Raw genomic sequence first — 26,775 nt, 5'->3', positions numbered from 1 at the left:
GTCATTACTGATTTACTGCACATTAAAGCAAATCACTTTAATCAACTCCTCTCTAAATCAGAGCATATAGATCACCCACACTCCTTGTGCTACAATCAAAATGCTACTTCTTTTCCAGAGAGTCTTAACAAACCACTTCATAACAACAGCTTGATGAAGGTTTCTTATCTGAAAAGGGTACACGGTCACAACAGGATGAGGAAGCAGCAGCTGCTTGACCTCTGCTAGGTTGAAGTCATGAAGACCGTCGCTGCTTCTAGCCTTCAAATGTCATCCATCCCTTATCTACTGTGTACCTGCTTATGCTGGTCAAGTGGCAGGGGGGCTGGAGTCTGTCCCAGCTCATACTGGGTGAGAGCAGGGCCACACTGGGCTGACACAGACACTCACATTCATGCCTGTGGGCAACAGGTTTGGTGCCATTCAGACATCCTCTGGTGTGTTTGCTGGTTTAATGCAGGTCATTTAGGGAAGTGTGAACATCAACAGTCGGACTCTGGTGCATCTAGACCGCCTCGGTGAGCTAAGACTGTGGTGCTGTTTGCTTGTTGTGGGAAAGCAAAAGACAAGAAGCACAGCACTGTGTGAGGATACGCAAGTGATCTTAGAATGAATCCAAAAGCTAAACTACTGTTAAATCTATCTGCTGACCATATTTATACAAGATCATTTGGTTACCATGATAACATAAACGCATCACAACAAGCGCAGGCTTTTTCCCTGATCAATCAGAAAGGAGAAAGGAGTTAAGTGTTTCTCAATGAAAAGTACTTTGTCACTATTTATTACATTAAGGCCCATTTTTAATGATTTCTTCAGAAAAGATACATGAAGATCATTAAAGTGCTTCATGAGCTGCTGTTAGTCACCAGAATTGTTTTTGCCAACGAGGGTCCATGTAGAGCTGATTAGAGGTAGGCCATATAGTTTTAGGATAACTATATTTTTGACGATACACACGTGTGTGTCTACAGAGCTACAATATAAATACAGTTACAACATAATTGTAATAACATCATTTCAGCTGGAGCGTCTGTGTTCAGTCAGTGTGACAGATGTTTTAGAGGAGCAGACGGAGGCAGAGCCTTTGATCACAGTCTCTGATGTAAACAGACCTGCTGTAATGACGTTAGTCAGCTGATCTATACCCAACTGTAAGTTCACTTTATTGGGTAAAACGTGTCCAGCTGGTGATAATGAAACTAACTTCAGCCTGCTGAAGTGCTGACTGTACTGTCACTTTTCCCTCTCACATCCCCGACTGGCAGCACTGTTGGCCTCTACTCTTCCCAACTTTTAAAAACGATGTTCATGATGTTGCGACATGCTGCTCTGATAAATTTCCACGATGCAAACATATAAAGGTCATGATCAATCAATCATTGTCACCTGAGCTACATCAGATCCTGATGCCACTTGTCTCATGATTAATGTGACTTCTAGATGATGGAGCATGTTGTATAGAGCCTCTGCTCTTCATCGATGAAGGTAATGTTATCAAACCAGAGATGGACTCCTCCACAGCAGAGGCTGCAGCAACCTCACATTCACTTTCAGACATGTGTGCTGCTGCTGTGCATGGTCACAACATCAATACATCAAAGCCACACATTACCCTAAGTATCATCAGATGATTCATTTATACAACATTAAAGGTACTGTGGGCAGTTTGTGATCTCTAGTAGTGCTATGGAGGAGTTTTGTTATGAGTGGGTCACATTTAGTTTGTCTTGTGCACAATCATACACAGTCCTGCCAATGGTTTCACACTATTCCAGTGATCTACAGGTGGCTGGAATGCACCAAAGAGAGCAGCAAAGACAGTGAAGAAAAAGACTGCAAAATAGTAAACATGATGTAAACAATGCAGAATTTAAAATACTTACAAACCCGCTCCAGAATACACACAGTGTGTTTTGGTGAGTAACACTCAAAGCAAAAATAACTGTTTGTTTACAAGAGATCTAAACTAAATGTAGTATCATCATGGACAGTATCATGAGCACTATCATATGGCATGCCCCTCGCACTGACCATGAATCCAATCCATGAGTTACCTGTCACTTCCTATGACTTCCTGTTGACAGCTCTTGGTATGTTTGTAAAGACAGGTGTGAACATGAAGCAGACCAGAACTGAAAGGCAACAATGAATCTTTAGCTTCCTTGATCTGGACCAAATGAACCAAACTATAGGTGTGAAAAACACCTCAAGAGTCACCAGTTCACCTTCATCTGCATGTCTTTGGACTGTAGATGGAAACCGGAGCACCGGGTACATGAGGAGAACATGCAAACTCCAGACAGATTCAAACTCAGGACCTTCTTACTGTGAGGCGACACAGCTAGCCACCGCAGCACTATAACACCCCACGTTAACAGAATACTAAACTATGCAGAGGTGGCAGTGTACAGCCTAGTGCTGGGCCATATGGACATAATCAAATATCACCATATTTTTGACCTCGATATCCATATTGCAACAATATTGTAGGGATGACTATTGGTGTTTTCACCAAATATTTACATGATGACATTTTTGATAAATAATCATCAGTTATATGGATATAATGATTAAGTGTGTAAAGGCAAATAACACAACAGCTAGAACAGCCAAGTAAGTTCAGAGAGTGACATCATTTCACTGTAATGCAGCCTTTAAAACCAAGAAAAGACAACACTCAAACCATATCTTGATATTATGATCCAAAATCTAAGATGATATCTAGTCACATATCAGGATATCAATAGAATATCGATATATTGTCCAGCCCTAGTACAGTCTGTAGACTTCACACCTAACAGCTAAAACTGCTTTCATGAATTCATCACCTCATGGATGCTTTTGCCACATTTTATCATATTGCTAATGGGTTTTTTTTAAATACACATTTTCACACACCTTTCACTAGTGACCATAACGTAAACTATGTGTTGTGATGATTAACACTGAGCTCAGCTCCTCTGTTCCAGTAAATCAAACAGTGTGGCTGGGTGCACCCTGCTCTCCATGCCTGTTTACAACTGTAACTGGATTAAAAGGAAGTGGTGGGGAATTCCACTGCGGGCCCACTGAGCAGCTAGATCCACGATAAACATTTCAACATCCACTTCCACTGTAGTCCCCCACACACACATCATCTGTACACATGTACAGCAGACTGGACACTGACGATATGTTCCATGTGTTTATGTGTGTATACAATCTTCCGGTTATTCCAGGTTATTTAGTGTCAATGAGACCACACATCTGCCAGCAATGATACTCAAATTCAGCTGTGCATCTGGTCCAAGTGAAAAAGTTCAATTCACATATATTGTTATACAAATGACCTATGGGGAGATGCATTTAATGCAACCACTGAGGTCGGGGCTCAATGACTACGTTAAACACGCTCTTTGGGTTATAAATGGGTAACGGAAATGCCAGAGCCATAAATAAAGTACAACGGTCACTGAAGCAAGCATCCACGCTGCTGTAACGCGTTACTGAGAGTCGTTACCGTTCAGCATTGGTTAACCGAGGAAAGATGCCCTACCTGCCTCTACCGTGTCCGTCAGGTCATGGTTGGCGGCTGTCCGGGGAAACTCCTTCAGTTTTCGGGAGCTGAGGTTGAGTGCGCCGCTGGCCGCCGCCTCCTCCAGCGCCCGCTCCAAGCCCCGGTTGGGAGGCAGGTTGGCGCTGCCGATGTGAGTCTGGATCGACGGAGAAGAACCGAGCTGGGAAAGAGGAGTACGAGCCGACTCCGGTCCCAACGTCGCCATAATGTTCCCCCTCTTCGCGGTTCTCCGCTGCGTGTGTGTCGGTTCTGTCCGAGAGAGAGCGAGCTTACGTTCAGACAAACAGCGGGACACAGACGCGCCGCGCGTTCACGTTCCTCCGCGTCTGCCGCCCTCCTCCCTGCGCGGTGTCAAGCGTCAAAGTCTGCGACGCGACATCCGGTCATCAAATACCCGCAGTATATTAGAGACGCTCTTTACCAACACAAACGGTAATGTTCAACAAACTAAACAAATAATAAATAGGTAGACACAGAAATAATAATAAAAACCTTCATCTGCACCGTGATTGAGGTCAATTAGAAAACTGTCTGAATTATAGTGATGACTATAAATCCAGCAGGAGAGGATATCATTAAAAAAAGGGAAGGTGCCTCTCCTGATAATGCCAGGATATTGTCTTTTTTCATATTTGAGTCTTTTTCACTAATGATTATAGTGAATTTTCAGAAACATCCTCTTAAGAAGAAACAGAATTTAAACAAAGAAAAAATATGTGAATTTTTAATGGACACCATTCAAACCAGTTAACTTGGAAGGATGGCTTCTTTTCAATTAGTCACTTTCATTTATTTTGAAAACAGGACTGCTTCGTGTCCGGTCTCACACTGCATTTCTTCGACTTGACGCAGTTTTCTCACTGCGGCTGCGTACTGAGCTGCAGCTGTGAAACAGCAAAGAAAAAAAAACTCAGCAGTGAAAACTCAGTTAACAGTGACATCTGCTGGACAGGATCAGTGCAACATGCTGAGTAGCAGAGACATGACAACTTCTGCTTTGTCTGCGCCAAATAGATATTTCACTGCAATTTCTTAATTCTCCTGTGGTGTCACTGTAATATTAGTCGTAGTTGACGAAGTTATGGTCCTGTTGATAACAGGTTTATGGGCCCCTAAAAGTCTGTTAGGGGCCCATAAACCTGTACGATGCAGCAGAGGCCAAGATATCCTGCCTATTAATACCTTAAAGCCTAAAAATACTGGATCATACATTTCCCATGATGTAACTCTGTGGCATCTATCACACTTCCTTTGTTTGGTAAATGTCAAAGTTTTTCAAACTACAGGCCCCTAGTTTGTAATGCAGAAATTCTGTTAAAGATTTGTGGTCTTGAAGCCTAAGCCAACTTGAGACAGCTCCTCCCAGAGCCACATAAGAAATCAAACAACTGTTTTTACAGGCTGAGTAGTACTAACCATGATGAGTAAACTGAATGTCCATAAACACAGCTATTGACATTTGTTTAGATCAATGATCATAACTGTAGAGGAAGAGATACACAATGTTTCAATGCTACTTCCGATATGATACCCGGAAACCAACAACTAAATGATACTTTTAAAAAAAATAATAATTTACTTGAAATATAAAATAAACATTCTTTATCTATGAAGCCCTTTTTTTGTTAAAAAAAAAAAAAAAAAAAGAGGCCAAACTCCTCAAGTATTAAACAGCACTTTGCAGACATAAAATAGTCCAAAATTATCATATCAAAGAATAAAAAGATTATAAATCTTACCAGCTTTACCAAGCAGTTTTCAGTACTAATGATCCCCACATTTGGACTGTCAGATTATATTTTTGTTGGCTGTCAAACCACAAATGACATGTTTAATAGAGGTTGCACAGAATCATGCTTTGTGTTGCAAGTAAAAGCCCTTATTTACTGCCATCTGGTGTTCATGTAGAGAGAGAGAGAGAGAGAGAGAGAGAGAGAGAGAGAGAGAGAGAGAGAGAGAGAGAGAGAGAGAGAGAGAGAGAGAGAGTGTGTGTGTGTGTGTGTGTGTGTGTGTGTGTGTGTGTGTGTGTGTGATAGTGAAAGAACTCCATTGGGGAGCTGGAGAGCTGAGTCAACTGATTACATAACAAGCTTGCATCAGCAGATATACAGTGCTGTTCACTGATTACATTATGTGGGCCAACAAATGTTTGAATTTCCGTACTTGTGAGGACCTTTAGTGACACAATATATCCCTCAGCCCCTAACCCTAGAGTTAACTTAACTCTAATTCTAACCATAACACCAGACCAAATCTTAACCATCAAACAGCTATTTGAAAAAGTGAATCATTTCACTTTCCAACAAGAATCTGTAGCCATACTAGCAGCTCTATGAGGCTGTAGTTAAGCACAGCAGTGCCTGGAGCTAAATGCTAATATCAGTACAGTAACATCCTCACAATGACAACACTAACATACTGATGTTAAGCAGGTGTAATGTTTACCATGTAAACCATCTTAGTTTAGTGTGTTAGAATGCAAATATTTGTTAATTAGACACACAAAGTGCAGCTGAGGCTGATGGGCATGTGATCCATTTTGCAGATTTTTGTTCACAAACCAAACTATTGGACAAATTTAAATGCTGACCATAATTATTACAGTTTATCCTGAGGGGAACACGAATGTCTAAACCAAATTTCATGGTAATGCATCCAACTGTTATGGAGATATTTCACTCAAAACCAAAAATGTCAACTTGCTAGTGGCAATAGAGGAAAAGTCAGTCAAATGTTAAGGTCAGAGGGCTTCATCCTCCGAGGGATCATGATTGTCTGTGTAAAATTTCATTGCAATCCATTGAACAGCTGTTGAGATATTTCAGGCTGGACCAAAGGGGTAGAGCCATGCTGCTAGCATAGGAGAAAAAAATGAACCAGTACTTTTAAAACAAGTGGAAAGTTTAAAGAAACAAAACTGTGTTGAATAAATCTGTTATTTTGGAGATACTGCAACAATGTTGGCAACAAAATTTTAAGAAAAAGATGAATTGAGAAATTTAAAGGTTTCATTTTCGGGAACATCTTCCCATAGGAATCTGCCCGCTAGTGACAACAGCACAGTAGGTCCGACTGTACTCTACGGATCAAATACATTTTGAGACAGATACTTAAAGACACTTAAACTTGCATTGCAGATATATACAGGGACAGTCCAAGTTTTCAGGGGCCCTAAGCTCTGCGAAGCCCTTTCAGAGTTCAAAAACAAACACAACAAACAGTAAAGGCATTTTAAAAGTACTTGTCAGATATTTATGTACTGTTGATACTCCTATTGTAAAGGGAACTTTTTGTCTCAGAAAGATTTTATCTGAGCTGCTTTTACTTGTGTTTCCCTGTAAACATGAAGGTAAAATTAAACCAACTGATACTTTGACTTCCTCTTTCTTCTCCACTAGCTGCCAGCTGACGTGACAGCCATCAGTCCGCTCAGCTGAGACACTTTATAGCAAATATTTCTGGTCAGCAAAGCTTCATGCTGCTGTATGGTTACTGTTAGGCTGAGGAGGATACACAATTTTAACCATAACCTTTAACATAACATGTTACTCCAGATGTGGCTTTCTCTGTGATGACGTGGATGTAAGTGAAACCCATTCTTGATGGTCACCAGTTTGAGTTTTTATTTGTTTCTATTGAATGTGATAATAGCTGATAGAGAGTCACTTGAGGAAATCTCATGGATCACTGTGGTGCAATATAGCGAGAGTGTTGAGGCCTATTTGTCCTATGAAGAAACGCTACTGACAGCTCAGCCACAGAAAGTACAAAGCATTGTTAAATACAGGAAGCCCTGATAAACAACCGCCTCTCTTCCTTTCTCCTCAACAGTGTTTGGTAACTGAAGACTCGTTTCAGTCTCCGCAGCCTTTAACAGGTTTCCTCGCGAGGTGGTGAGTAGCTTGATTTATTTTGGGGTTTCTAAGTGTTGCTGGTTTTTTACTTGTTCGTGTTTTGGTCAGTCTCGTTCAGTTCTCTAGTTTTTGTCTATCGTTTAACTTTGCTTTTACTGAAATATGAAACATCTGGGTACTTTATCACTGACAATCTGTGAACAAGAAACTGTTACTAGGTGTTTAAACTAAACCACTGTGAGTTTCAATGAACACGATAAACACAATTTTACTCACACAGAAAACTGGATAAAACTATAAAAATAAAGGGAGTTTGGGGGTAAAGTCAGACTAAAAACCAACACTGTTCTCAGTCCTCGAGCTTAGAAACACTCTGTTTTTCAAATTCAGGAAATTACAGTTTTGTGTTTTACTGTTGTTGTCGTCTTAATGCGTGTTCAGTAGTAAATGGCTGGGATTGAAAAGGCAGTCAGTATTGGCTGCTTTGAGTTGACAAATATGGGTAATAATATATGTAAGAATACATGTAGGAGCAGTGGTGCACATGTTGCATGTGACCTTTTCAGTTACTGTACATATTAATATCAATCAAGTTCTTTTATGGTATTTAATAGCTTGTGCACAATAACACTGACAGAGGCCTTGGGAAACTAACAAAGTTAAAACAAGTAATGACAAAAGTTATTTAATCACATGTAACCTCTAACACAGAAGAATAAGATGTAAGGGACACATTATAATCACAAACTATAGTTCTCAGGCCAGAGGAGTAGTAATTCTAATTCAGTTAGAAGTAATGTAACAATGTCGCAATGATGTCGAAGATGTAACTAATTTAGTTACATCAACACACACAGACAAGCACAATAGGCAATGTTGCTGCAAAATCTAAATTTATGCTAGCAGGTACAGTAGTAGTAGCAGTAAATCCCAACAAGACAGATGTTTATGTTATTAAACTACATATAAAATACTACAGAATAGACTTAAAATATAAATCACAGACATTGCTACAAAAGGTTAAAACACAGCTCTGAGTGTCTCCACTTAGCCACAGCGGTCCTGCTGAAAGACTTGAGAACCACAATATTTTCACCCTTGTTTATTATAGTCGAGTTGGCTTTTATGCACAGTGACATAAACAGGGACACTCAGTTTACATAATATATATTGTAGGCAGTGTGAGATCAGATAACTGAATGTCATAAACCAATTACATGATGCGTGAATTACATAATCATGCCAGTTGGAGAAAATTCAACAGGGCACAGTTATAGTGTGTCACAGCTGAAAAAATGATTGGAATCAGTGAAGTTTTCAGTTCATCGTAGCTTTGTGATGCAGAAGCCTCCGGACAGACAGATGCATTGCAGATAGGTAGGCCCATATCATTTTGAAAAATATAAGTAAAAGTCAAATAAAAGTTCATCACTGTCAGTAAACGGTTAAAGTAACAGCTCAAGACACATGACAGGCTGAGACAGATGTGAGAAAACTGTTAAAAAAAAACTCTCAGTGTTTTGGCTGCAGTTCAGCTAACTGTGAAAGAGCGGATGATCAAGTGTGAGAGTCATTTTGAGGACTGAATGAAGAACATGTGCAGAATGGACATTAACTACTTGTTTGTTGGTGATGAGGAAAATAAATCCCTGATACAGAGAGAGATTGACCCCCTGCATGTAAAAAGCACCTCTGTGGTGCACATGAAAGCCATATTTTTGATGTAAATATTTGATCAATTTTTTACGTAATACATCTCGCAAGGGAACACTGAAATAAAGTAGACTGTCCTCCCAAAAAAGTCAGACTACCCTTCCTCCCGATAATCGTATCGCATAACAATCCCTTAGCAAGTATAATGTTTACCATGTTCACCATCTTAGTTTAGTGTGTTAGCATGCTAACATTTGCTAATTAGGACTAAACACAAAGTACAACTGAGACTGAGGGGAATGTCATTAGTTTTACAGCTCTTTAAAATTGTGTCCATATGTATATATATATATATATATATATATATATATATATATGTATGAGTGTGTGTGTGTGTGTGTGTGAAATCAGCAATTGATTATGGGTTTTATTGTTTATGGGGCAGCAGCCAAATCTCACTTAACAAAGCCTTGAGACTTTGCATTAGTGCAATGAGATGGACTCCAAGTAATGCTGTGTTGGTAGAGTCAGGAGAAAGCCCACTAGAGCTCAGAAGCGACAAACTTTCATTAAGTTACTGGATTCATCTTAGAGGATGTGGGGCTGAAAATACCACTAAAAGTGTCCTACACGTGTCCTAAACGAATAACAGATTTAAGGGAAGTGGTTTTGGACGGAAGATAAATGATGAATCAAAAGAACAGGACATTAAAGAAACAAGTTTTAGTTCCCCTACTCCAATAAGTTATGTTCCTCCATGGCTATTTTTAAGACTAAAGTTGATTTTAGTATTATGGAATTAAAGAAAGATTGGGTGGAAAGCAAAATAGGACACCATGCAAACTAAGTGCCTACAGATATTTACTGACATCTCGAAAGATCATAATGATCGTGTAGGAACAGGAGTATAAATCCCACAATTTGAAATATAGAGCTAATTTATAGAGCTAAGATGATAGCATCGATTGTTGGTCTGCAGCGGGTGGAGGAAGTGAGGCCTGACAGGTTGGTGCTGTGTATTGACTCTGCAGCAGTACTTTTAAGTTTACAGACTATGAAGAGAACGAGGGAGGATCTAATGTTTGAAGTTTTTCAGTGTTTATTCAGAATTCAGAGATTGGGAATAGATGTAGAATTTTGTTAGGTACCTGCACATGTGGGATTAAAGGGTAATGACAGGATCTGACAGGATGCAATGTGTCAAATATAATGAAGAAAGGGTAAGCTTCCAACAAAGGGTGAGAGAGGCCAAACAAGGATGGGATTTGGAAAGGATACTAGGAACAAATGGAGATAAGGTGTGGGACACACGAAGAGGGTTAGTAGATTTCTTAATAAACACCTGATTGTTTATTAAAATATAGTATTTTTATTTGTTATTTAAATAAACGTATTGCTTTTTATTATTATAGATTTATGTAAACTAGATCCTGTTCTACATTTCCGGTACAGTAGGTAACAGTATGCACCTAAAAGTTGGTATTGTAACCCGTCGAAAAATGCAAAACAGAAGAAGAAGAAATTTGTGAAGATTTACTACACCCCAACAAGCAAATCCTCCTATCTCAGCGTCTCCTTTGCAGTAAACTGAATTTGATGTGAAATTTTGCTGTTTGTACATTTAAATGCTGGTGTGACTAGAGGTTTCAACTAGTCGAGAATCCGACAACAAAGCTCTAACTTTGTTTTCAAAGTTTAACAAGAATTTCCCACCCCGTCAATATTAAAATATTTCCTTGTTTTCTGAATGGAGCAGAACACAATCCCTGGAAACCTCACCCAGATCAGAAACTTCTGTTATTGAACTGACCTAAATTTAGTCCCTGCTTCCTGTGGTCCAAACACTGCAGTTCCTAAGTAAGTTAAAAGGGCTTTTTTTCTGTTGATCATTGTGAAAAAGCCACATAAAATCTACTTTGAGTACATGAACATACAAAAATTCCAAGGGGAGTGAATAGTTTTTATAGAGAATGTATAGACAAAAAAATAGTAAGTAAATTATAGGTCAACAATTGTACAACCAACATACCTACAGCTATTCATTATATGTATGTATACTATCCTGTATATGTTATATACTGTATACAATCATATGTATATATTTATAGCTGAGGTGGATGCTGAAGTGTTTCATCATTTGTATATGTTTAAAAAAACTTAAATGCATATAAAGGGAGAATCTACAATCTACAATGTTGGGAACAACTGGACTGTGGATCATGCAGATCATGATGTGATTGTAGAGATGGAAATGGTGCTATATATATGAAATACATACTGGACCTTAAAACATTAGATTTTAATTTGTTATGACAATATATGTTGAGTTATTACCGCACATTAAAAAAAGTTGCCACCAAACTCCCAATGTAACAACTTGCACAGTTTCTACATGGACTGCAGTTTGTGCTTAAAAGTACATATACTCTTTGAATTCTGACTGAACCAAGTACAGATATTGTCTGTGGCACCACATTTCTTAACAAATGTTTGTGTGTGTTGCCAGTGATGGATTTGAATCACCAAAATTTCTACAAGCTTTAAATTCCTAAAACGTATCTCATTTCTCCTCACTGTTTCTCTGAAATACCGTCATACCAGTGTAACACTACCTGTCAGATCTCATCTATTGCCCTCAGTGTAGATGGAGGAAGTAGTGTTCGGACTTGAGACTTTGACTTTTAAGGAGCAGTAAGTTATGATCTTAATCAGTTTGTATGAGTGATAAAACTGGTCAAACTTCCTGCAACCTACTCTAAAAAGAATACAGAACAAAAAGCAAAAGCAAAATTCATAAATTTCATCTGGTGGCCAAGTCAGCATTGGTATTGATCAACTGCCTGCGGATTACCTGTGTTTGGGTAATTTTGTACTTATTGCCACAGCTGGTTGTTTTTTACTCACTGTACCGGGAAGTTTGCACCAAAGCTGCTGTCATTGGGAAACTGTCTCCTCTTCTGTACAGATGGGAAGCTGCAGGGGCAGGTCCTCCTCTCCCCACAGACCCAGATATGTCAGCTGGTGTGTGGACTCTCCACCAACTGCAACTACAACTCTGACAACAACAGGTAAGATCCACCACACTCTCAAAGTAAGTATACAGAGCTTTGGGGCACCTTTAGGGATTTTAAAGATTGCAACCACATGGGAAACATCAGGACATTGCTTGGTCATTGTCAATCAAATCTGATCAAACCACACATACACAGTCCTGATGAAGTAGATTAGCATTTCTAAGTGTTAGAATCTTAACTTATAATTGGTTTATTTGGTCATGAATGTTTACTGTTATAGAGTAAAGTTAAGATTTGAAACCAGACTTTCAGGGGCTTTAAAGGAGGCCTGATGAGGTTGACATGCTGTGCCAGGGGAAACTTAACATTTAATTCTCAAAGAGTGTCTTTATGTACTTTATGTAATGCTATTATGGAAATAGTAGTATAAGTTGGACTGACATATCTAACACACAGTGCATTAAACTGTATTACTCATGTCATTATATAATTATACTATATTATATCATATCTCATATATTGTTGTTGTATTTTTTATATTATATGCTATATCGTTTTCTTTTCTATATTTATCATATGTATTTCATAGTGTTGTATCATTGTATGGTGTGTGTATATTACATATACTTTATATACTGTATATTACATACAGCACAATGTATGTATTTTTTTTGTGTTTTATTTTTTAATCATACATTTGAAGTCTGTATGTTTAAACTTTCCATTAGTCATATCTCATCTTACTTTATCTCATTTAGGTCACTTCCTTTTGCTGCTGCGACAGCCTGCAATCAATAAAGTTAATCATATAGATCTTTATCTGGTTGAGAGGGGCCTGGTAGACAGGCCTTTATTTCTTTATAAATATATATACTCTCATATTCATATTTTTTATGATCTGGTCCGGTTTTCATTTGCTGTTGATGCAAATTAACACTTCCTCCATGTTTCTTGATAAGTTCAGTATGTATGTAAATGACCAATTAAAAGTTTGGACACACCTTTCTATTCCCCTGGTTGAGAAAGTATGTTCAAACTGTTGACTGGTTCTGCATGCACATTTCCACAGAGTCATGTCACACTCAACCCTCTGCTACTGTTTCTTCTCTTATTGAACAAAAACAAGCACTATTAACTGTTCTCAGTGAAACCCAGCACTTTCAAGGATGATTCACATTAAAAGCCTTCCATCAGCTCCAAAGACAAAATCCCACCAGTTCCTTGTAGGTTTTCAATTTGAAATATCTGAACTTGTTATTAATCATTGACTGTATCTTCATTTCCACCTTCTGCCCTCTCAGCTCTCCATTTGTCCTCTTGGCTTCTGAGTGACACATTTCTGGTTCAACATCCAGACCAGCTTCTGGGTAGACAGAGAAAGAAACTCCCTGATATCCATTTGAGAGAGAAAGAGGCAAAAATTAAAATATGTATTGATAAAATATTATCTCTCTCCTCTTTCCATAAGACAGTCCAGAAGAATTTTCTCACCAAAACCAACAGTTGGCTGGTGCAGGATTGATCCCGTTCGTCCTGCTTTCACCACCAGACACAAGTGGAGGAGAAACAGATGCAGAACTTTCCCATCAACTCCCACAGCCAAAGAAGGCCTTCAAACACTCCTGTCACTCCCAGTCAAACACACACTCCAGCACTACTTCAGCCCTGCACAACACTGACAAAGCAACAAACAGTCGTAGCAATGAGGGTGAGGATGATGAAAAAGGTAGAGAGGAGAACTTCACACCTTCAGAGGCTGACAACAGTAACAAAGAAGACCAGTCTCTTCTTCATCCAGAGGACAAAGGATTTTACCTTCCCAGGAGCAGTCCAGTCATCTCCAGAAGCCACAGGCCCCTCTCCTGGCATGGAGGGGGTGCTGACACGTCTGCTCTATCAAGGTAACTGCATACATGAAAGCTTAAAAACGCTCTCTATTCAGGTTAAGTCACATTAATTCAGCACATTTCAAGTGGAATATTTTTTTGCACTTTTGCACCAAAAACAAAGCCAATAAAAGGCACTCAAGAGGCCAAAACCAGTGAAGAAATCACCTCATGTGTTGATCGTTTAAGTGCATTTGTTTAATCAATATGCTTTCAAATCTGCTGACGCATATCAGTATATAGCCATCATCAGAGCGTGTGTGACAGCAATGAAATCTCTTTTTAACAGACACATGTGAACACCAATTGAAAGGAAACACTTGCAAGAGATCCCCCACTCCCAACCCCACATTACAAGAAAAAGAAAAGAGAAACAGAGAGAAAAAAAGAAAATAGACATAAACAAAAAAAATATATATATGCATACAAATATGTGATTATTGCATCTTTTAAAATATTCTGATGGCATAGGTATTTGCTTCTGGAAATAGATGACTGGTATGGTCTGCTGCCACTGTGTCACTTTGATATCACCACTTGATGGCGCCACAGTAAAGATTTTTTTAAATCCTAAACCTGGTGGCTTCAACTGACTGGTGAAACTAACAAAACCATGGGTAAAAAAGACTACAAAACACTTTAAAACATAAAAGATGATTCAAATATACAGAAGCTTGTTAATGTTTTTGTTGTTAAAATGTAATTATATGTGTGAATGTCTACAGCCCATGAACTTGTTTCCTGCGAATGCCAGATTAATTAAGTTTACTGTGCATGACTCACTTGAAACTTGATGGTTAACGTTTAGAAAGTTATGTGGTGGCCTACATGATGTAAGGAAACTGGGGTTGAAATGGAAAATAAAGAGACTCTCTAAAGAGAGAGTTTTTATTTTTTCTATGCAATGGGGATTTTTATAGCTTAATGCAAGAAGGGAGGCACATAAAAAGCCTTTTGGGTGGACATCAAACTATCCTCAAATCTACACGATGCTGTTTCTGTTACTTTCAGTGTTTAAGCCATTTTTAATGTCTCCCCAGACAATAAGTTATATTTTCATTCAACCATCAAACATGCAGTTTTTTGGTAAAACACTGGTTCAGTCTGATTGCTGCAGGATCTGATAAAGGAGTATACATGACTTTATTGATCTAAAACAGGCCTTTTATTTCCCTTCCTACTCTTTACATTAAAATGTCATTTAATTCTGTTTTGTTTTTTTATTGTTTCTTTAGCTTGTATGCTGGAAATTTCTCCTGGGTTTTCTTTATCTTAAGCATTTTCTCACTTTTATATCTTTTTTTGACTAAAGTGAAACATTTCTGCTCCTAGCTTGGGCTCCCCATCTCCTCCCTCTGGTTCACTGTTCCTGGATCAACATGGGGGCCTGACAGTAACCAGTATGAAGGATCTGGGATCCAAACCCAGCTCCAGTCACAGCTCATCCCCAGTCCAGGAGGACAAGAAGCCGGGCTGTGTCTCTGTCTCCTCAAATCCGAACCATTTCCTCAGCCCTGGGTTCCACCTTCCCCTCAGTGGACAGCAGAGATTGGCTGAGGAGCACAGAGGACAGGGCCCGACCAGTTGTGATGCCCCTCACACATCAGGTAGAATAGGATTAATTATTACCAGTATCTACTGACCCTGCTGTGTAGGTGTTTATATACACAGAATACTACTGCTATTTCCCAAACCACCCAAGGTTATGATTTGATGTAAGTTAAAAAGTTAAATCGCTAAATTAGCTAACCTCCTGTGTTTCAGCTGCACATTATTTCTTATACAAGGAATATTTGCTACAGGAATAGCAAGTACTGATTGCCATCATGTTTTTGTCAACATCAAAATGTACCCAAAATACTTCTGAGTCTGTGTTTGATCAAGTTGGAGATCTTTTTTTTTTTTTTTTTTTTTTTTAAAAAATGGGAGCAGTGAGGCTGTAGCGCTGCCACAGTACTCCAGGTATCTAAACCAGGTTTCTGCTAATTTAGGTATAAGTACAGCGGCCCTGAGAGCTCACCACACTGCAACTAAAGAAAACACATGCAAACAGACAAAACACAATCAAATGAAAAATGCTGTACTTCACCAATTTTACAAGACTTGTGCAGCAAAACAAGAGGCACTTCAGGCAAAAGGCAATTCAGAAAACACAACCAAATACAAAAAACAACCAAATGCAGAAACACATGAAGTGGACTACTTATCAGTGGTTTAAAAAAGTTTATTTCAGTTTAACATCCTGATTGCATGATTCAGTTATTACTGCAGATATCTGCTGTTCACATAGTTTATAGCAGGGGTATATAGTGTACAGGCTAACACGGCCTGTATTACTCTAAGTCATGGACTTGCATAAAATGTACTTGCTTGGGTTTGTTAGCTGAGGGCAGCTGCCTGTGCTTTTTTTATAATGTATTTTTGGTGAGAGCTGGAGGGCTCCACCATACACCATTTAGCTGAAAGCTGCATAGAAGTTCATTTGATTCAGTGTTGATATTACTGTCAAATAAAGCTGAACTCTTTCTTCATGCATGTCTATATGTGCATTTTGTCAGGCCTCTCTATATCAACACAACATAGCAGAGAGAGAAGGAGCAGTAGTATCCCAGAATTCTCTGCTGCAGATGTCTTCAAGAACACATGTGAGCTGGAAAAGGTGTGTTACTAACTGATTTTCTGAATTTCTAATTTCCTTTTGGTGGATTACTAACAATAGTTACCAGTATGGTACAATTACAGTTTCAAACATCAAACACAATTTGAAGATATGGGGAGTTCAGTGGGTTAAACACAGGTTCAGAGGGCTTCTTGGATCACGTATTAACACAATAGATGAACATTTTGACATGGGAAACATTTGCATTTGAGTGTTTGCTGTCACAGTCAGACCTGGATTAGAAAATGGAAGTCTGTTACATCTCTTGATCTTAATGAAATTATGATTTCCATCTTCTTATCTGACACTGGATAATACACAAAACAATGTTAGTATGTTCCTTCTCAACAGTGCTGATGATGATAATGATGGCAAGCTGTTTCACCTATGTTTGTACTGTGACTGTGTGTGCAGGAAAATGCTCATTTCATTGTGGTGGACATGGTGTTGGAGGTGCTGGAAGGTGCAAAGTGGACTCTGAGCTTTGATCAATGGACATCCGTGATGGACACACACCAACACACATACAGCAGGTGCAGACAGACAAAGACAGGCTCTTCAGTGGATCACAAGCAGAGACGTAAGGCATGCAGACACAAACAGTGCTGCAGTATAGTGGATACCAAACAAGAGGATAATAAGAGCAGACATTCTGATGGAGACAATGAGACGTCACACAGAAACACATACTCCTCTAAAACTTATGTGCACCCACATCAGCACAATCAGGATAAAGAAGAGGAGGGAGCAGGGAATAATGACCATCAATCAAAGACTTTCTCTGTCCTCTCCACTGACAGTGGATTTGGAGGTAAAATGATTTTAACTGTACGTATACAGTGAGATACCATAGGATAAAGTCAAATATTTTTGTGTTAATTTTTTTGGTTTAAAGACACACTCCTTGGTTTTGATAATCCCCAAATATCCAAAATAACCGTTTCTCAAATAATTGCATCTAGTGGCTCTGAGGGGTAAAACATGAGAAAACACAACAAATCTGAAAACACGATGACATTTCACAGAGTGGAAATAGACAATTCTTGTTCATTATTGGACAGAGTCTGAGTCAATTCAGATTTCTTAGAAAATAAAATAAATCATTTTAGTTCATTAGTTTACATCAGTTTTCTGTTTTGTTCATTTGTTTGCTCTAGCGTTGTTGTGTTTTCTGAGGTTTTACCTCTAAGGGCCTCTGTAGACATGTCCCACTTTGCAAAATCTTATTTCTGCCGCCCTTTTACAGTTTCAGTTTGATTTATTCACTAAAATCTGTGAACAGAAAATCCAGATACGAGAAGCTCTGAGTTGTTAAAAGATTGAAATAGTCATCTGAGTTGCCTGCAGCTGTTACCATGCAGTCATACAGCAATACATTTTAAGCAAGTGCTTTGTCCACTTTGTATTGCCCCTGGTTTGACCTAAAAAAGAAGCAACAATTGAACAGCTATCAAAGACAAGGCACTGAAGGACAGCTGCATGTGATTTTTAAGAAGGATTAGTGCATTATTTTGGAAAGCAAAACATGTTATTTGCCATACTGATATAAATGTACAGTTTATGTTTGTTTGTGTGTTTTTTTTTTTTTTACTTTGGTTGAAGAACCCATGACTTCATTGTCAAATATATTACATCAGGATAACCCCGCATCTCACTATGCTGATAGAGACAGGGGGTGACATGAAACAAAGGCCCTTTTCTGGGCCCAACCCGGGGAGGGTCTTGTGACAGTTCAGGTTTTTGATATGTTCTTATTTTTCTTTTTCTTGGCATTTTATATTATTAATCATTTATTTCTGGCATCCCTAGGATATTGTACATGCACATGTATTTACAGTAACATTTTCATGGCATGACTAAACAGGTTTAAGTAACAAGGGAAAAGTTCTTCTCACATCTTCTCTTGAAGTACTAATACAGTGTTTGGATGTACTAACAGCACTTTTCTATAGGTGAAATACTTGAGATAAAGTGTTACAAAATTTCATTGTGACACACTTTAGGAATGATTTTCTTCTTATTTAATATTGCATCACATATGAATATAATACGAATATCATATTCTGTGTTTTAATTTCAGACTGTGGAGTAGACACTACGTTGACACAAAGAGATTCTCTCAGAAAGTAAGAAAATGCAATCAAACCCAGGACGCCCGTCTCCAAATCTATACATTTGTTCTGATTTTGTGATTTCTGAATCAATCTGTGGTGTCCCATAACTCAGTGCAGAGTGGCTAGCCCAGCAGCTGGTGTTGGAGTTCAGAAAGAGATGGCTTCCTTCCCACGGGCCTCGGCGTGGTCGGCAGAGCCTGCGTAGCTCACTTCAGGAGGTAAGAACACTTACAGCAAACAATTCAACTACAGTATATAGGTGTGAGTCCTTAGAGCAAACTAAAGCTACATCTTTGAAAAAAAAAGTTAGTTTTCATGTTAGTTTTTAGTTTTTTGGCTACCCTTTGTCCCTCACAACCAACCATGAGACACAATCTTGAGCTGGAAACTGCCATAAACTTTCCTCTCTGTCTTCACCAGTTGCCGGGTACTGGTGGCGTGGCAGTGAACAGTGGGAGCCTGACAGAAGAAATCAGACTGAGGACCAGGATGAGAGGATCCCTATGCTGGGCACCTCCACGCTTCCAGATCATCTTCACCGTGCAGCCGACACACAGGTCCTTCATTACATGTGACAAAACTCAACAACCAAATACAGATAGATGGATAGATAGATATATAAATAGATTGATTGATAGATTGATAGATTGATAGTAACTGACTCTGTTTGTTTCCTCCTCCAGACGCAGTGAAATAGTGGCTTCACAACACTTCCTGTGTGCAGGCTGTGGGACAGAGGTAGAGCGCAGTGAGTATTGGATTGTAAAGAAGACACTGAGCAGCACCTTTTTCTTTTTTGTCAGAAATATAACACAGGAGCAACTGAAGCCAAACAAACTCACATTGTTTTAATAAAGATGTCAGTGTTTAACTGGCCTTTTTCCATCATGTCATGAGCATCACAATCTGATTTCATGCTGCAGAAAGTGAGTAGTTTTCCACATAGCAGCAGGCCCACAGTTAAAGGAGTTGTTAGCTTACTGTGGAGTTGGAGGAGTGCAGCCTGTCACCTACAGCTCTTCATCTAACAGCTCAGTGTGATTCTTACTCCCTGCATCATCTAAAACTGATCTGCTGTCACAAATACCCCAAATGACTGTTCTTTCCTTGTTTTGACTATGTCCTTGTGTTGTAGCTGCATTTCTAAGGAATGATCACTGTCTGTGCTGACATCTGTGACAAATACACTGAGTTTTCTGTGACTGCTTCACAATAAAAGCCATCCCGTGTTTCGCCAGGTGAATGTGAAGCAGCAGGAGGAAATGTTGTGTTATCATTAGCAGTAAATTAATACAGCTCTGATACAGTTTTAGGAGAGTGAACAGTAAACAGTGAGACTGATATCAGTAACACTGGATTATCTGTGATTACATTGTGCATGTCAAGGCACTGTCGGACTCCGCCACTAATGATGAAAACTACTATATACAGAGAAAAAAATGCAGACCATAAATAGTACCAAAATTTTATTTTAAAGTGTTGACTCTGCGGCCACTACGTGTGATTTTTGAATGCATCCAACAAGTTATTCTGATGGCATATGTTTTTGTTTGTAGAAAAATAAGACAATGTATGTAAAGTTTGTCTTTCAGTTCTTCTATCAGAATGCATTGCAATCCTTTTTCATACTACCGCTGTGGAGCACTGAAGTCAGAAATGACCCATTCCTGCACACAAGTTGGAATATATAGTTGAAACACATAGTAGAAATACATTGGACAATTTATAAAAAGAAAACATCTATTTTATAGTCTATTCTCTATATTATTTACCATTTTCCCGTGGTGATACTATCCTCCATAGAAATCATTATTGATCTCAATAATCAGTGTTCATCACAAATATTACATTATCTCACAATGTTTGTACTAAACTAAAAGGCTGTGGACACAGACTGTCTTGCTTTGGTCATACAGTAACGATACAATACTAATCGGAAGTACTAATAAAAAGCATGTCTGAGTTCTGTTTCTCTCTCTGCCACCAGAGTACATCAAGAAATTGCGGTACTGTGAATACCTTGGCAGGTATGTAGCCTTATTTATTTTTATAAATGTATTAATAAGTCTGCAGCCATGCTAACGGCTTTGTGAGGTGGTATCTGGGCAAAGTGGTGCTTTGAGGTGAATGCTGATGTTTATAAGGTAGCGTTTACTATGTTAAAACCATGCTACATTAGCTTAGAATGTTAGCATTCTAACATTTGCCTATTAGCGCTAAACACAAAGTACACAGGAGAGGCTGATGGGAAGGTAATTGGTCATAAACCAAAGTATTTGACAAAGTAATTAGAATTTGTCCTGAGGGGGACATGAATGTCTTTACCAAATGTCATGGCTTTCCATCCAAAAGTTTCACAAAAAAAAAGTGAACCTCATAGTGATGTTAGAGACTAAAGTTATTAGGATTCATCCTTTCATTTGCCAATCCATCTTGCATTTCTTTAGATATTTTATCAGGATTCAACCTCTGGAGACCATGAATGTCTGTACAAAATTTCAAGACAATCCAGTATTTGCAGAGATATTTCAGGGTGGCTCAAAGTGGTGGACTGACCAGCAAACCAACATTGCAATCATTAAAAACAAAATGTAAAATATTCTTTCTGGTGAACGTACAAATAGTCTGATTTAGGTTTTTGGAAAACCGCAGATATAGAGTAGAACACAGTTTCCTTATAGTCTGCATGCTTATGGTCTTCAACAAAAACATTATACATGTTAAATTAATTATGGTACTTTTATTCACTAATTCTAATTCATTTGGCAGATATTTCTGTGACTGCTGCCATAGCGGCTCTGAGGCTGTGATCCCTGGTCGAGTTCTGTCCTGCTGGGACTTTGGCAGGTAATAAAAACACTTAAAAAGTAAACATTTTATATATATATATATATATAATTCAATCAACTCCCAAAAAGCTGGATGGCACAGTGGGAAAAATAGCATAGGCAGATGTACACTTTGACTCTTGATTAAATCTATCATAATAATATTCATATTTCAGATACCCTGTGAGTGATTTCTCCAAACAGTTGCTGGATACAGTGTGGCATCAGCCTCTGTTTGACCTGACCTGCGTTGGTAAGACACTCTACAGCAGAGTGAAAGAGCTGGACAGGTTCAGGGTGAGTTAAAGACAGAATTATCATTAGTATTCCGGTCATGGTCAGATTTTTGGAGTATGGCACTTTTATGTTTGCACATGTAATCATCACAGCCTGGGGACAGAAACCTGGATATGTCTGTATCCTGATTTAAAGAAAGAAGCTCATTTACTACAAAAAAAAAAAAAAAGAAACAAAGAAATTCCCCCCAAAAAAGTTCAAGTGGAAGACAAATACAGGACTAAAAGCTCAGGAAAGAGACACAGAGTTGGACCCGCTTGTTTCAGAGAGTGTAACATCTTAGAAGCCACTCAGTGCAGTGAAGTCACTGATGCTGATAAGAAAAAGTTGCAAATCCCCAATGATTTGTTATGATTAACATGTGCAAAGAGTCAGTAAAATGTTGTTGATCACTTTTAAGTGGGCCCAACACAGAAAATACAGAAGCTGAAATTTATTTAAGTTTTATTTCAGTTTACTTTTCCTTTATTCTGTCCGTCTTTGGGTTTTTGCTTCCAAACTTCTCCTTTTTCCTACAGGAAGTCCAGGAACAGCTGCTGGGCATCAAGAAGCTGCTGAAAGCTTGCAGATTATCTGGAAGGTAGACAAAACTTTACTTTCTCTTACACACAGAGTATACAGATATAAACATGTGAATATAGAATATTACTGATTACTGAGGATAATGTTAATATACGGTATTCAATATGTAAATATTATACATTAATAGACTGTATATATTATACCATATTTAAAATTTGTACTACTTTAGAGTTGCAAACTTCAAGAATTGACTCAGACTACTTTAGAATTCGACATGATCAACACTTATACGCTAAGCGATGATCAATATATTTATGGATCAGATGACTACTCGAACGTAAGAAGGAACTGCTCGTTGTGATGGACCCACAGAGCATTATCATGTAACAGTCAACAATTTCCATATGTTTCTAGCCACGCTGTGTGGCTCTCGGGAAGGCAATGTCAGTCGGTCCACCACTTTGGTCCAGACTGAAATATCTCAACAACTATTGGATTGCCATAATTTTTTTGTACCAACATTCCTGTACCCCACGGGAGGAATTGTAACTTTGATGATCCCCTGACTTTTCCTCTAGCACCCTCATCAAGTCAAAATTTTTAATTTGTCCAATACTTTATGACCAAATACATACAAACGTGTTTTTAGTGATGGCAATGTCGTTTGATGGTCAGTCCACCACTTTGAGCCATACTGAAATACCTCAGCAATTTGTCCTGTTGCATTACCTTAGAATTTTCTACAGACATTTGTGGTTCCCAGAGGATGAATCCTAATGACTTTAGTGTCTAGCGCCACCATGAGGTTCAATTTTGTTTTTTTTTTTAAATGTAAAATGTAAAATGATATGTAATATGGACATTCATGTCATCCTCAGGACAAATTGTGAAAATTTTGGTGATCCGTTTACTTAGAAATGTTGCATGTTACCACCCTAACACACTAAACTAAGATGGTGAACATGGTAAAGATGCTTGCTAAACATCACCATAACAACATTGTCATTGTAAGCATGTTAGCATGCTGATGTTAGCATTTAGCTCAAAACTCTTCTGTGCCAAAGTTAAGCGTCACAGAGATGCTAGCATGGCTATAGACTCTCAGTCTTGTTAAATGATACCTGCCATCCAGGTACAATCACTCAAAATAAACCCCAACTACCCACAAATGGGATATTTGTCATGAGGTTTTCATGTCCTGTGTTTGTGTGTGTTTCTGTTCCAGGTTAATGACTGAGTTTGAACAGCTTCCCTGTCACCTGACCGAGCGGCCACACCTCTTCTCCATGGATGACCTCTTCAGAGTGAAGAAGGGTCAGCTTGTAGCGCAGGCCAGAGCAGTCTTTCACTCCGCTATTAATCATGTTGAAAACTGTGAGGTCAGTCTGAAGCACTATAGCCTTCTCTTTTACATGGAAAATACATGCAGTGTATTTCTAATGCAAGGAAGTATTATTATTAGTATTATTAGCAATCCTCACAGTAGGAAATACTGAATGTTTTTTAATAATCAATACCATTATCCCAAAAGTGTTTAGCTGGACATTTGAAAAAGTTGAGATTCACTTTCTCTCATTGTGTAGAGATCTGTTTTCACTTTTTTTGTTGATCAGTGTCAAAAAAGCCACATTAAATCTATTTTGATTCAATGTTGTAAGACAATGCAAAGTTTCAGGGGGAGTCAATAATTTTAATTACAGGCAGATAATTACAGGCACTTCTTCAGCAAATAGATCTTCCTCAGGTGTCATCATGTGACCTCAGTGCTCAACTTAGGTCATGTGATAACATGGAGATTGTATTTACAACTTACATTTGAAGACAACAGGCTCGAGACATAAAACAGTCAAGAATCGGACACTGAAACATCAGCAACAGCACTCCTGCACATATTTGTTTTAGAGGAGATACACTTCAGGATGTTACTTCTGCATTCATTGTGGAATAAAACCTCTCTAATTTTGGCCATTTGATTTCTTTCACACAGCTGTGTCTGGCCCGAGGTTTTATCTGTGAGTTCTGCAGAGAAAGAAACATCATCTTTCCTTTTCAGAGTGACATATGTAAGCGTTGTCCAGGTAGGAACAGACAATTTCTGATTACTTTTCAAATAAATTATATATGCAGAATATAAGAATGATACCATACAGTTGGTATGCTCCTCATAACTTAATTCAACGTATGCATTTTTGACATTGCCACATTATGTGGTGGTGGTGGTGGTGGTGGGGGGGGGGGGGGGGGGGGGTTCCCCAGATTGTTCATATTAATTTATTAATTATTTATTGCTTACTTTATTACATATCAAGTTAACTAAAGATATGGCACATTCGCATGGGAATCACTTAAGCAAGTCTGAATATGACTCAGTTGACTCTTTGATGACCAACTTGCTAACTCAAAATGATAATAATAATAATAATAATAATAATAATAATCTTTATTTGTATATCAGTTTTCAAGTTCTTCACAGCTTAGATGACACCAAATGTAAGACAGTTGTGGAGTTGCTTAAAGGATGGGTTCACAACTTTTTAAGGCTGTCTTAAAACAACAGTCAGGAGCCCAAATGAACATTGAAACAGGAACGTAATCTGACCTTGACCTAATCCTGCTACAAGTTTGAGCTAAACAGCTGCTGTAACTAGATGCACTTTGCATGCTGAGATGTAGATCAGCGAAATCAACAGTTGCTAACAGCTAGCCAGATAATGAATCTAGCAACAAAGTATGTTGCTTCTTGATATCTGGACCTTCCTCCTGTGTTTATGTTTTCAGTCCCGCCCTTTACTTATCTGACCAATGAGAGGAGTGAACGTTCTCACCTGGCTTTTAGTGATACATTTCAGTTCACTTTAATTTTTTCTGTAGTCAGAGAAACCAAACCCTGAGGAAAATGGAACAAGTTTACCAACTCATCCACTGATTTGGTCCAGAGCAAACAAAGTACAAGTTTGAAAACTCCAACAGTTAAACTGTTGATCAATTTTACAACAAAATGTCAATGGCAAAAAATGTTTTGTTGCACAAGTTATGTCATGCATGACAAGACTTAAGGTTTTTTCGTGCGCATTAACTAATTTGTCAAGTCTGAAACAACACCTGCAACAATTTAAGCTTAAAAGAGAGTTTAAAATTGGTTCAGGTCTATCTTCATATAATACTGAAAAGCCATATGTGCTGTTCATTAGGAGTTATTGGCTACTATAATTATTTCTCCTGTCCATACTGTTAGTGTAGCAGTCCCTATACAGGGCGGCTGGGAGGAAGCAGGAGACAAAATCCATAGTCCTCATGCTGTGCTAGCTCAGATAAAGCTAATATTGAGGCTACAGCAGTCTGAGTTTGATAAATCAAACAATCTTTTTGATACAAAATTACCTCAGTCACCTTGCCATAGATATGGCTACATGATGCACAATTCAAACATGCTTTATTTTCTAGCATCTCACGGCGGTCTTTTCTGTAATATTCGCAGTGTTGGGACCAGAAGGTGAAAACAGAGACACAACCATTGTAGTTATAAAAACAGCAAAGAAATTATCAGCTGTATAAATATTGCCTTTTCTTTTTACAGTGTGCAAGGCTTGCTTTCACAAACAGTGTTTTGTGGAAAAGAAGTGTCCAAAATGTCTACGAAAGCAGTTACGGAAAAAAACTTTCTAAACTGATCCATGAAGTGAGACATCTGAACTGCTGCGGCTCAATGGTTGTTAATTCAACACCCTAATTTATTCAGCTACATTGTTTTTACTACAGTTTCACATTAAACACAGTTGTAAATTAAATGTAAATGAATTTCTGTACTCATCCCTACTTAGTGTATATACAAACTTCCTGCTGTATAATGCTTAACTGTAAACTGTAATTAATCGTTCATCTTCCTTTCTAAAATCAAGGAGTACTTACTCAATGTTAAATATTTGAATCCCTCTCAAATACCGCATACTGTATCACCTGTGAGAATAAAATTGGTATGAGCCACTCTTTACCTCAAGCTTCATATACTTCAACACCATTTCAAATTGTCTGCTGTCTTTTTCTTTTTCTTTGCATGGATGTATGATGTGTGTGGTCTGTATGATGATCTCTAGCCATATCCTAAATCCATACTATACACTGAATCTAAGCAGGCTTTTGAGTATGTAGCATGTTCACACTGCAAAAATGACTAAATTAAGTATGCCCATAACAGTTAGTATGCATACTAAGGGTACTGTTCATATACACGTTATTCTCCCACAATGCCTTGCACAAATTTTCAAGATTCAAAAGCTCTTATTGTCAGTAAATGGGAGAGCTGCTCACAGCTGGCAAAAAATAAAACTGATGGTGGATGATGGTGAAAAAGCTCCAGAAACACATCTGAGAGCACAAAATAACTATTGA

General features: G+C 38.4%; 2 protein-coding genes across 3 annotated transcripts in view; one reads left to right on the top strand and one right to left on the bottom strand.

Annotated features, from left to right (window-relative positions):
• lrch1 (leucine-rich repeats and calponin homology (CH) domain containing 1) overlaps positions 1-3,902 on the bottom strand; it is a 91,341-nt gene extending 87,439 nt beyond the window's left edge. Inside the window, exon 1 of the mRNA XM_067604504.1 lies at positions 3,539-3,902. Within this exon, the coding sequence (XP_067460605.1) occupies positions 3,539-3,764 (226 nt within the window). The 5' untranslated portion in view covers positions 3,765-3,902. The remainder of the gene's footprint in view (positions 1-3,538) is intronic.
• Positions 3,903-7,035: 3,133 nt separating this feature from the next.
• Positions 7,036-26,404, top strand: rubcnl (rubicon like autophagy enhancer). Of its 2 annotated transcripts, XM_067604502.1 has the most exons (18): positions 7,036-7,141; positions 7,391-7,452; positions 12,032-12,134; positions 13,549-13,981; positions 15,299-15,573; positions 16,525-16,625; positions 17,040-17,436; positions 18,706-18,751; positions 18,852-18,957; positions 19,160-19,296; positions 19,423-19,487; positions 20,727-20,766; positions 21,509-21,586; positions 21,744-21,864; positions 22,383-22,444; positions 23,612-23,765; positions 24,374-24,464; positions 25,964-26,404. In XM_067604502.1, exons 3-18 carry the CDS (start codon positions 12,032-12,034, stop codon positions 26,050-26,052), a joined length of 2,298 nt encoding a protein of 765 aa, XP_067460603.1. In that variant the 5' UTR covers positions 7,036-7,141; positions 7,391-7,452; the 3' UTR covers positions 26,053-26,404. The 2 variants fall into 2 exon arrangements, with proteins under 2 accessions (XP_067460603.1, XP_067460604.1); XM_067604503.1 differs by lacking the exons at positions 7,036-7,141; positions 7,391-7,452 and adding an exon at positions 11,794-11,927.
• Positions 26,405-26,775: the final 371 nt, after the last annotated feature.

The sequence above is a fragment of the Thunnus thynnus genome, chromosome 11 (assembly GCF_963924715.1).
Source record: "Thunnus thynnus chromosome 11, fThuThy2.1, whole genome shotgun sequence".
In the NCBI taxonomy this organism is placed as follows: domain Eukaryota; kingdom Metazoa; phylum Chordata; class Actinopteri; order Scombriformes; family Scombridae; genus Thunnus; species Thunnus thynnus.
This window is presented reverse-complemented; position numbering and strand designations above follow the sequence as displayed.

Excerpts from the sequence above, each read along its gene's own strand:
- rubcnl (XM_067604502.1), top strand. The coding sequence starts at position 12,032 with ATGGGAAGCTGCAGGGGCAGGTCCTCCTCTCCCCACAGACCCAGATAT. Across the intron at positions 19,488-20,726 it reads TGGGACAGAGGTAGAGCGCA|AGTACATCAAGAAATTGCGG; the intron begins GTGAGTATTGGA and ends CTCTGCCACCAG. Across the intron at positions 21,865-22,382 it reads AAGAGCTGGACAGGTTCAGG|GAAGTCCAGGAACAGCTGCT; the intron begins GTGAGTTAAAGA and ends TTTTTCCTACAG.